Source organism: Prinia subflava, chromosome 3, assembly GCF_021018805.1.
Source record: "Prinia subflava isolate CZ2003 ecotype Zambia chromosome 3, Cam_Psub_1.2, whole genome shotgun sequence".
Taxonomy (NCBI): domain Eukaryota; kingdom Metazoa; phylum Chordata; class Aves; order Passeriformes; family Cisticolidae; genus Prinia; species Prinia subflava.
In genome coordinates this window covers 24,884,623-24,896,776 of record NC_086249.1, presented here as the reverse complement: position 1 = coordinate 24,896,776, position 12,154 = coordinate 24,884,623, and the positions used below count along the sequence as shown (strand labels likewise).

General features: G+C 37.0%; 1 protein-coding gene across 8 annotated transcripts in view; it reads right to left on the bottom strand.

Annotated features, from left to right (window-relative positions):
• Positions 1 to 12,154, bottom strand: part of DLG2 (discs large MAGUK scaffold protein 2) — a 994,479-nt gene that overhangs the window by 221,580 nt on the left and 760,745 nt on the right. For all 8 annotated transcript variants that reach the window (XM_063394414.1, XM_063394410.1, XM_063394417.1 and 5 more), the window contains one exon: positions 218 to 286. In XM_063394414.1, the coding sequence (XP_063250484.1) occupies positions 218 to 286 (69 nt within the window). The remainder of the gene's footprint in view (positions 1 to 217; positions 287 to 12,154) is intronic.

The window sequence follows — 12,154 nt, the reverse complement described above, 5'->3', positions numbered from 1 at the left end:
CCACTACATCTCCACGACAGATATTCTCACCTCCATGAAAACCAAACCTTTCAGAAAACCAAAAAAGGATCAGCGCTAATTTGAAACTTCATTCCTTCATCTCACAGCCCTAAACACCGTGGTGTGCAAACCCACATCTAAGGAACAGCTCTGTGTGTGTGGGCAGTTCAGGGGTCTCTGACACCTCTAGAGCAGCTGCAACAGAGAATGATCTTACCCTTCCACAGAAATGGTCCGCTGCAAGCTCACTGTGGGTGGACGCGTTGCGGTGCTGTGCTGGGAATGACTGTACGGCCAAGGAAGAACAAAGAAAAGCATTTGTTAAAGAAATAGAAATTTCTCTTGCTCTTATTGTCTCTAGAAGTTTAGCTAATGCCAAAAGAGATACAATAATCAGATTGTTTTACATGTGTCTAAAGCATTTTGACTTCAGTGGTGCTCATCTGTTCAAAAAGGCTTAATTGTACCATCTCTCGTGTTTAAATTCAGCTTTCATTTCTCATTACGAGCCAAAAATTAAGATACTAACTCCCTCCTATCTTTCCTACTCATTTTTAAATACATAAATATTCACACACAGAGTTCAGTAATTTAAAATAACTTAAATGCTAATTATTCCACTAAATATACTAAACATACAATGCAAATTCAATTTCAGAGCAAAAGGTAAATCAGCAAATGATAATGTAATCAATCTAATTCTCAGTAAAAGCGGACTTGCATTCCTTAGAATTGCACCTTGATGTAACTTCAACACTAGTTCTATCGTATTTTAAGCAGCTTGAGTCTTTCCACATGGATTTTTATTAATCTAGGACGAAACATCTAGGAAAAAAAAAGACATTTTTTCCTATAGCAAAACACAGACTCTGAAAAAAACCTTTTTGAATGATTTTGATTTTTGGGGTCTAATGGCTTCTCATATATTATACAGCCATGACCAAGAAATCTGAATAATAATAATGTTAAAACTACACAGTATGTGCGAATTTCAATATCATACTATGGTATCATGGCATTGTAAATACAAATGGATAAACCAGAGCATCAGTCAAAGACAGTTTTGTGATAATAAATTGTACTCCTTATCCAAGACAAACTGTTTAAATAAAATATTAAAAAGCAGAAGCATCTGGGTGTATTTTCTGATTATTTTAAATGACTACAGCACATAGTGAGGCCCAGTATTAATAATGCAAAGTACACAATAAAAATAAATCTTTATGTCAGTTTTATATGACTGATTTTAATAACTGAAGACTTTGTCTTGCTTTCAAGCTTTGCATATCTCAGGCTGCTTGTTCAGAAGCAACACATCTTATTTTCAGTAAAAGCGACTTCATTTGACATTAGTGAGCAACACATCTATTTTACATGAATTTCATCCTGTAGCATAGTCAATACTGTCTGACAGAAAAGATGACTTTTTTGTTTGTTTTGGTTTTTTTTGTGTAGCCCCTGGAGTTGTGATGCATGTCACTGGACAAACAAGAGTCCTGCTGCCTCCTGGTATCTTCTGTTGTGACAACTGTGCTCTTGTTTTATGCTAGAAAAGTATTCATCCTTACTGAGAAGGTTTCAGAAGGTTTGTGGAAAAATACATTCCCCCTCTAAGAAGAGCTGCAGAGGTTTTCATCTCCTTTACAGCAAGACTTTAGGAGTATCCCAAGTTTCTGGATTGTGGTGTGAACAGAATAGCTGAACTGGACAAACACTGCATAATATTACATGAATGTTGGTTAAAATTTCACATTAAGTTCTCATGTGTGAGGAACTTTACACCCCACTCCTGCCAAGTGAGGGGCTCCTCTGTCTGCAGTATTCCACCCATCAGAAAACCTTTTCCAATCCTAGGGATTTGTGACACAGTATCCAAAGGAGCCCTCACCTTCTTTCATGAGAATAGTTCAGAACTGGTGATATGAAAACTCATTTTCTTTTACATAATTATAAAAATCAAGTTTGATGCTTGATGCAAGCTTGTGCCTTCTAAGGTATAATCATGACTATAATGACACTTTAAAACAAAGTTTAATCATTGCTTGACAGAAGTTGCTATTGGAGACAGAATGATAGTCTGATATGATTCCTAACTGACTTATTGAAAAGATAATCTCCTGGTGCATTCTATCACACTGATGGAACCAGCAGAAAGAAGCTGTTTTCATCACTTGCTTAACATACTTGTGCATTTGCCATGTCTTTTGCAGCACAGGAGAAATAAAGCTTCTGAGTTACTGCTACCAACACTTTCTGTGATGAATGCCTAAACATATCCCTGCTGAGATATGTAAGTGGCACAGTTTTAAACTGACAGATCAGAGTGTTCAAGGTTTGACATTTAGGATTGTAAAAATCGTACCATTTCTCTGAAATGATACAGAATGAACCTACTAGCTTTAACAACATAAAGTAACAATATTTCCTTATACTACCCAGTACTACAGCCACACAAGATGGATTTTCCCTGAAGAAAAGAATCTTATATCCTATAAAAGACCAGTTTTAACTTAAATCCATTTTATTTTAGTTCATTGAGATAAGGGGAATATACTGTTCTTGTAAGACAATTTATAAGAGTGAAGGAACAACGAATGAGATTGCAAATTAATAGTAAGATGCAAAACCGGGAGCAAAGAATCCAACCTTTCCTTTAAATGGGTTTAAGTTGCTTTTTGTTTTAAACTTATTTCTCAAGCAAGTCTAACCATTTCATGGCTTCACTAAATACTAAAAATAGAGCAGCCTGATTCTGACGTATTTTTTAAAATGTTTATTATGAAAATAATTGTAAGTATTATAGAAATAAAAAAGGTGAGCAGCCAGTCTCCTTAGCTTTAATTCTGCTCTAGGCCAAGAAAGCTCTGGAGGCACTTTTGCTGTGTGGGTGATGCTGAAACTGGAGGCAGCATCACAAACCCTCCTTGCCCACAGGGATCAGATGAACCACCACCTTCCCTTCCCAAATAACACATTCGCACATACACAACAGGCCAGTGAAACCTCTATCTGGGATGAAACAATCATGTTAGGGAAATATTTACTGTGTTTTCAATTTCTATAATGCAAAAATATAGAGAAACCACCATTAAGAGATGAGACTGCATGATGCTCAAATCAGTTCATCCCAAAGCCTGCCTATTGGATTGAGAGTAGAAGAAATAAGGTTCTTACAATCCAAATTTTTTCCTCTTCTCTTTTTGTGGATAAAACCAAGACACACTGTCTTTACAAAGAGAGTACCAGAAAAGTCATTAGATTTCCTCTCTCAACCCTCAACCTCTATCAACAAAGAACAGATGTCCTCTATTTGCTAAAGCCCTGATTTAGGAAACCTTTTGTTTTCATATATCTTTATTTTGACAAGTCAAAACTGACAGCATTAAAGCTATTTGCTTTCTAAATCAATTGACCTGCAACTTCTCATAAAGAAGCAGGGAAGCAGCCATGGCACAGGCTGGGTAGAGACCTCTCTGAACACTGGCTTAGGGAGCAGCCATTCTTCAGCCACCAATTCCCAAACTGCCACACAGAAGAAAAATATACAAACTCCATTTGTCTATCAATATATTATCTGCAGGGAAAAAATACAAAACAAACAACAACAACAAAACCAAACCCAAAACTAGAGCTCTGAGTTATTCTTTGTCATTCACATTACTAAAACAAAAAAGAGTGATAAATGGAAAACTGAAAAAATTCCACTGGAGACCACTGAAGGAAACTCTAATACTGTTTGTTTTTATGATGTATTCTCAGCATGTTGTTTCTTATGTCAAGGACTGAAGGTAGCACTGCAGTTGTTTATAAAGCTTCTAAGCCTTTGATTTGATGGATGTAGGAGTTTAGGAAGGCAACATGCTTTAATTCCATTAATGTGGAGTTGTAATTCAGCTCAGTGAAGTGAAACCAGCTTTTCCTGATGCTGCCAACAGCTAAACTCCTAACTTAAATGAGTTTTTGCACTCCTATGGGATTAATTAGAAGACCAGAGATTGCTTTTTTTGGCATTAATTTTATCTCAGCTACAAACGGTTTGATAGTATCCAAAGCTGACAGTTACTGACCCAAATTAGAAGTGTCAAACTAACCAGGCAGTCTCCCATCTGAGGCAAATGGGAAACTTCAGGGAATAGGGCATTCAGCCCTGCTGTGCTCAGATCACCCTCAGGTAACAAAGGCAGACATGAGATGTAACGCTGTGTTCATGCACAGGCACATGCAGTGAGGATTTCAGCAACACAACTCCATTTTTAAAATGGCATCTGCACATCTACTGTACAAATACCATTGCTAGGCTAAATAGCTGCTCATTGGAAAGCAGAAAAGTAACAAAGTAACAAAATGAAGGATTAGGCTGTCACTCTGCCTAACATATTCTACTAATATGTAGAATAAAAGCCACGCTATATCTCTGTTCAGGTTCTCTGAGGTAATTTCACTTGCACAAGTAAAGTAAAAAAGGTTGCTAACTTATTCCTCCCTGCCTGCCTGCTTCCCTTCCCTAGACAGTGTTCACAAAGAAGTGGTTAGCCACATTCTGTGACTTAAAGTATTTGAGTTGCTGTAGCCCTAAACCAGCATCATTTAGCAATAAGGAGGAATGCAAGGTGGAGCTGTGATTCAGAGGAATGCTTCAGCTCCTGGAGTAAAGCTAATTATCCACCTTTGTTAGCAGTGTGCCTAGGTCAGATACCTGAGCTTCAAAGTGGTGAAACATGCACTGACTTCAAATATACTTCCTTATGGCTGAGGTAATTGAAGGAGGTAATGATAACCTTTAAAACATGAAAATATTGCTTATTTGAGAGGATTTGTTCTTTCAGCTTGAGATATGGAATTCAAAATAGCAGAAGTGCTTTAGAACGATGTGGGGGTAACTGAAAATAATTAGGAGTGCTGTTTAAAGTAGTAGAGTGGAGAGGATATATTTTTAAAGCAGTTCCACATGTAAAGTTCCCATGTAGGGTAAATACAGACTCAAACTATTGTGAAGAACTCAGCACAGAGTAAATTAGGGATGGTGAGTGAGAACTACTAGAAAACTGATTGTGTTCCTTGTTCATATCTTCATATTTTGGACAAACTTTTGGGTTTTTAGAAGTAGGGTGCCTGTATCCCCACAGCATTCCAAGACATTTTGTGCATAAGTCCTCCTACCAGCATCCCTTATAATACTACTGTTGTTATTATTGCTATCATAATTATTTATGACACTGTAATGATTATGAGGAATTATAAAGCTCTTTCTGGGAGCTGAAATACTCCCTGATGAAGTTAGTTTGAACATTATACCAGATGAGGACTGAGGTTTACATGGCAAAATATTCAGAACAAGTGAAAAACATAGAGGTGTATAGGGAAAAAAAGGGATGACGGTAGAAGAATGAAAATCCAACAGTCACACTTGGTTAAGCAATATTGGATGGAAATGATCCATGAACATAACACCTGATTTTGTCTCTAATTACAGCTGTGGAAGAGGAGGTAGTGCTATTTTTATGAATTTAAATAGGGAATGTTTGTTTAGAAACTGCAGGAAGCTTCCTGATGCACTCTGCATGGCCTCCATTACCTGCAGCTGGCGGTACCTGGTACCACGCCCAGCACAAGGCTGGGTTTGCAGCTCCTCGTGGAGAAGGCAGCTCCCACCCTCCTCCCTGCTCCTTGGCACGATGCTTCTGCACTTCCACATCACTAATGATTTGTGCCACACACTCCAGTGTTGCACCTCATCTCCTGTTACTATCACTCCTAATTCTCCCCAGCCTAGGGCTTTTGAAGCTGCAGACACAAGCTGGGATGAACTCACCACAACCCCTGTGCCGCCAGGGAAAGCAAGTACAGAAATCAGGAGTGAAATTGAGTCCAGAACAAAGAGAAAGGTTGGGGGAAGGTGTTTTAAGGTACCCTACTACCCTTCATTACCCTACTCTGATTTAATTGAATCACTTTCACTGAGTAGAGCCTGCTCTGCCTGTGATGGTGATTGCTCTCCCTGGAAGGCAAGAATACACGCACACGTGTGGTCTGTCCGTATGTACCACAATTTCCATCAGTAGCTGCTCTGCGGCAGCTGCAACACCCAGCACTCACCACTGTCCCGTAAACCCCACTGCTGATGGATTTCTAGAGCTGTGCATTGCTTCCACAATGAAACTTATTATTGCACTCAAAACTTATTAGGCGTAGTGTAACAACTGAACTTCCTTCGCTGTTTAAGCAAATATCAAAAGGCATTATGAAGGACGTCAAAAAATGCGTCCATGTTTAAGGAACTTTGGCAAAACTATCAAGAGATAGCTCAGTAGTTCTGGAAAAATTCATATAGGCACAATAGGAAGAATCACATAAGACTTGCAATCAAAAACCACCAAAGTGCACATCAGACATGTATTTAAGAGTTCCATTGTGGGGGGAATGCACAAGAGGAAAAAACAAACTATTGGGTAAGTTTTCCAGTAGGAAAACTGCTACTATTGTCTAAAGGAAAAGGTCATCTATTCTATAGTCTGTGAAAACTTCATAAATTCTGAAATATTCTAAACTAGTAAATTATTCCTAACAATGCTAACAGGCAGCAAGCCTTGAGTCTCAGAAAGTGTTAAGATCAGAATTTTTAGATAACTTGGTTTATTATTGTCAATAGAACTAAATGAAATACATTTTTGTTGAAGTAAAATTTTGTGGGAGATATGTACTCAGTAAGAGTATAAGAAACCAAATGGTTAAACAGACAACTGAAAAATCTGGAAGATCTCACATTTTCATATACTTTTGCGCCACAGTCTACAGAAGTTCTTTTAAAGCTAGGAATTCCACTTAGAAGACCATTGAGAGCTCCCTTTGGGAATCAGAGACTACTAATTTCAATCCAGGATCAAAAAAAATAGAGTATAATGTGATTTTAACAGAGAACTCTGTCAACGAAATCTTGTAGTTAAGAAAATGAACTTTCTTTGCACTTAAGATGACACTTCAAAAATAATTTGTAGGACTTTTCTATTACATCTGCTTGTTTTTTAAAGGGTAGGGAAATCACAGATAAATAAGCCTAATGATAGACTTAAAATAACATCAATCCATTAAGCTAATTTGCAACATTTCTATCCCTCTCCATCAAAGGAAAAGAGGCACATAAAATTCTTCTTATGCTGGAGTCATTGCACTAAATTTCACTCATTTATGATAAAGTATATGGAAATCAAAGTGATTTAAAACAGCAATGAAAAACTGTCTGATGGCAAACCATACCATGCCATTATTAAACATTTCTATATGTTATGAGATTCTGTATCATTGTATCTGAATAATAATTTAAAAATCCTACAGAAATTTAAGCTTAATATGTATAAGACCAACTTCATTTTCTCTGTGCTTACAAACCTTCATGTGTACATTGCATTGAATTACAGAGAAGGGGTACATTCAGCTTCCACAGAAGTGGCTCATTAAAACAAACAGGACCATCACAACAGAAAGAGTATTAATTTACAATTTAAAATTTATCAGAAATCACACTCCATATTGCAGTTACTCCTGACACTGTGTTTACTGCACCTGTGTGATACCTTCAGATAATGTTATCCCTCCTATCTGGATAAACATTATCTCTGTGCAAGCTAGAAATATGGGTTGAATATGTCTTTTTCTAACAGAGCAGAGGTGAGAATGTAATCCTACATAAGCAGCTATTTAGTCTCACTTCCTCTGTCATTCAAAGCAGCCCAGCATGCAAGTGTGCATGTGCAGCTATACCAAGCACAAAAACAAAATCCTAGAAAAATACTCAAAGAGAAAAAGCAAATGCAGCAATAACACAATGCACGTAAACAACATTCCAACAGGATAAAGACAAACAGCAGGGAATGGCATTTTGAAAATAAAGAGGTATAAAGACTGTATTGTCAAAATGGAAGATGAATAGTGAAGTAATTCAACAGTTTAAGTTCTTCTGCTTCTAATCTAGTCTATATAAACCCCGATTTTTGAATCATTTTCATTTGACAGAAGTTGGACTTAGCATTTCATGGTAAACCACTGACTGTCTTATACCATGGGGTCTAAGGATGAAGTATACACTAAAACTAGAGATGGAAAAAAAAAACCAAACTCTATTAATTTCTCTCATTCTGGGGTTACTCCCAGTGGAAGTGTCAGGCATAAACATCTCCCAGAGAACATGACTGTAATATTGTCTAACTACATTAGTAATTAATTTTGCCTGGCTTTGATTGTAGGCCCTAGACTAGACTAGATGAACGATGCTATATTATTTATTGATATGTTCCATTATGTCAATCCTTATATTCATAAATTGACATATAAACCACCATTTATTTAAAAATTATTATTAAATTCAATCTTTGAAGAGATATTTAGCTAATTAAGAGAGACTGTGAAAGGAATTTATGAAGATTCAACACTACATGGTAGTCATTAAGGTGAATTGTTTAGTTACAAACTTAATAGATAAATCATTTGAGTAAAACATTGAAAAGTGGTTTTAAAAGGTTTCCAAAATTAGCAAGCATGTATACGTGACTGAGCTAATACACAGTCAATTTGTGATCCTTCTGGTGATTAATTTAACATCACTAAGATAAAATAGTGTAAGTCCTGAAAAAAAGCCTGTGTTTCCTCTGCCAAACTTTACAAGTATTTCTTACAGGTTAGGGATCATTCCTTATGATTACAATCTTCTCATCAGTGAGCCAGCAAACCAAGGCTCTTGGGTTATTTCAAGGTTACTTTAGTATAAAGACACTGCCATGTTTCTTCTGTGTTCATGCTTCATTTCTTAAATAAAGAGTTTAATCTAGAAGTAAGTCTCTCTCTTCTGCTACCTACTAATTATTTCCCTTTGCATGTACTACTGTACTTTGGTTTGCACATGTTTTTGCCAGAACCAGCTGCACTGGGTCCACTGAGATTTGAAATACTGCTACTTAAGAGAAAACATCTGAATAACAGACAGACAGGGATGCACAAGGAAACATGAATCAATCAATACAAACGGTCACAGCTGGACTTACACCAACAACTCATCTAACCTTAACTAGCACTAAAACCAGAATTCCATTGATTTCTAGCACTGTAAAAAGAAATAGCCACATGAGGAAGCTGTTTTGGAACATGACCATCTTGTGTCCATATTTATTCTGTGCACATGAACGGAGCTATTATTGCAGCATTTTGCTTCAGCTCTCCATGTGTTATTTTTGAAGAGAAAGCAGTTCTACTGAAAACCTATGACAACCTGAAATCAATGAACACTTCACATATGAGATATGGATTGCTTAGATGATAGGAAAAAATTATGGAGGATAAGCTATTGGGGATGGTCATCTCGATTTTCAAATCTTGGTTTCACAAGATTGGCAGGAAATTCCAAGCAATAGGTTCTTGTGTTTAGAATTTCTTTGATACACTACTTTATTTCAAGTTACACCTCTCTTCCAACATACCAGGGAAGTCTACTGTTATAGAAAATACCTGTTCAAATAATCATATTTTTTAACCAGTGGAAGTCTCCAAATACAGTTGAATAAATACACATCAAGAAACCCAGTGAAGGTTCTGTTACTCCTTATTTCTGGATACAAAACTGAGAACTTTTGTACCCAAGTTAAGTGGAACTTGAGTTTCATTCCTGTTTTAGTCTTCTGGATCAAAGACGGGCCTGAATACATTCTACACCTTTGAGGCATATACATTAATTTATTTTTTTATCTTATTATTAAACCTATGATAACAACTGTAGCTGCAGAATCTTTTATACACAAACCAGAGATTGGTACACATCAGCCCCAAACAAAAACTCCTCCCTACAAATGTGAATGCAGGATGTGTAAATTAGTGCTGGAAAAGAGTGATTATTTCAATTTATGTATTTCACTGATGGCAACCCAGACCTGTTTCCTACAGTAAATGTTACTATATACACATCTACAATTGAGAATAGAGGTAAAACTGTCAGCATTTTAAAAAAGAAAACACAACATCATTTTTTCTCACATCACACTTCATCTTATTCTCTACATAGAGACTGGCCTAAGCCTTAAGTGATGAAATGCTAATATAATTTAAAATTAATTTATTGGGACTTCTTTTAATTAATTTTGCTTGTTAGAAATAGAAATATCTTTACAATACTACCAAATTCCTGTATATTGGTTAATTTGTCTATGAACCAACATTCCCAAGTCAAACGGTAACTTCCACCTTTTTCCACTGATTGATTTTATAACTCAAATGAAGCTTTGTCAAATTTTCAGAACAAGAATTACACTGATTTAAATTCATATGTACACTAATAAAATCTGAAGTTGCACAAGGTACTCTTGATTTCTATTCTCTGTTTGCCATTCCTTTTGGCAAGTGAGTCTGAAATGTCCTAGCCTCACTGAAGACTTCTGTTAGGACTTTAGTAAAGCTATTTACTCTCTCCATTTGCCATCTCCTTGTCTCTGTGAGGACAAAGATAAATGACATGTCCAGACTCCTGCAGTGATTGGAATAATATTAATGTAGACAAGATGAAAACTGTGTGCAAACTGAAGAAATGCTGTAATTTTCCAAGCTGCATCAATGTTGCATTACTGTTAATTGAAACTAATTGAAATGATTTCTTTCATTTTAGAGTGGTAATGCTAGAATAGCAGAACTGGAAAACTTAAAAAAAACTTAAACCTGAAAACATGAAATAAAGAAATGCAGAGTGAAAAAATTATAGCATATTTTATTTTACTGAAGAGCACATTTACATCAGTTTTATAAAAATGCCCTTTCTTATTACATTGTGATTACTTAGAACCAAAACTTTATTTTGCAGCACTGTGTTTTAAAGTTTATTGATAAACAACAGTCCATGCTGCTTGAGTTAAGTCAACAGCAAATAGATTTACCATTCCAATCACTTAGGAATGTATTTGCCATGTGATGCTGTTCTTTAAGAAGGATACACAGTAGTACATTTAAATAGATGGAGGCTTTTTGAGAAATTCTTGTTGTGATGCTACAAAAATGATGTCGTGTGGTGTGGCAGTCAGCTCTGACATGAAAACTACTTATAGTATCATGTTGCCATGTCATTCCTGGTTTAACTCTAATGAAGTCATGTAATTCTCCTGTGTTTGCTGAGATGTAATTTCGTCTTGGTATTGTAATGACCTTCCTTTGCAGTCACCTGCTGCCTAATCCTGCTTTTGTCACAACACAAAACTCTACTCTTCTTCCAATAAATTCAAAAATTCCAAAGAACAATCTGAGTACCCCAGCTGAAAGACCTATTTCTGTAATCAAATGTGAATGCTAATTGTTGAGTAATGACTACAAGAACTACCTGGGAAACCTGGCAAAATCCATTGGGAAAAATGCCCTCAAATTTCCATCAGGAGTAAACTTCCTCTCTTTGCATATTTCCCTTTCTAAATCCTGTGGAAATACCAACCAGGAGAAGTTTCCTTTGAGTCTCAATATTCTAGGCAGCACCTATGATTTCAAAGACACTCATGAATTCCTCACTTACTTCAGATGTCTTAATGCAAGAATCCTTATACACTTTGACTGAAGTAGGATAATAAATGAAATGGTTGTAAAAGTTTGATACGAAAAATGAACAACCTCCACTCATACTGCTGAATCTGAAATGTCAAAATTGAATGCTCTCCTGCGTGTGGCAATGACAGCATTACGTGAGTTTGCACCCTAACCAAACCTGTATGACTCCTGCTCCCAACACCTCCTGTACAGCCATGCTCTTACCACAGACACTACCTAAGTCCTCCTCCCTGCAGCTCTTACTCACTGCACCTCGAATGGGCTCAGAGTTCTGATTATAGTTTACTCAGCCTTCATCAGGTCAGCAGCTGAAGTGTCTAGCGTTGCTGGTTATTCCCCAGTCACCTGTTAATCAACGTGGGCATTTATTGGGAGCAGGTTATTCTGCTTCCTCAGCTAACCCACCTTGGCTGGAACCAGCCCAGGATCCGGTGCTGCATCGGGCTGCACAGGGGCACTGCACTACCAGTGAGTAGCAGCAAGTGGTGTCTGGCTTCCCTACCATGTACTCCACCCGTGTGGGCTTCAGGGCAGTGCAGGTGCCCATCCTAATGTGCCTTCTTTCTACGCTCTGATGGCTTCACTCTGCGAC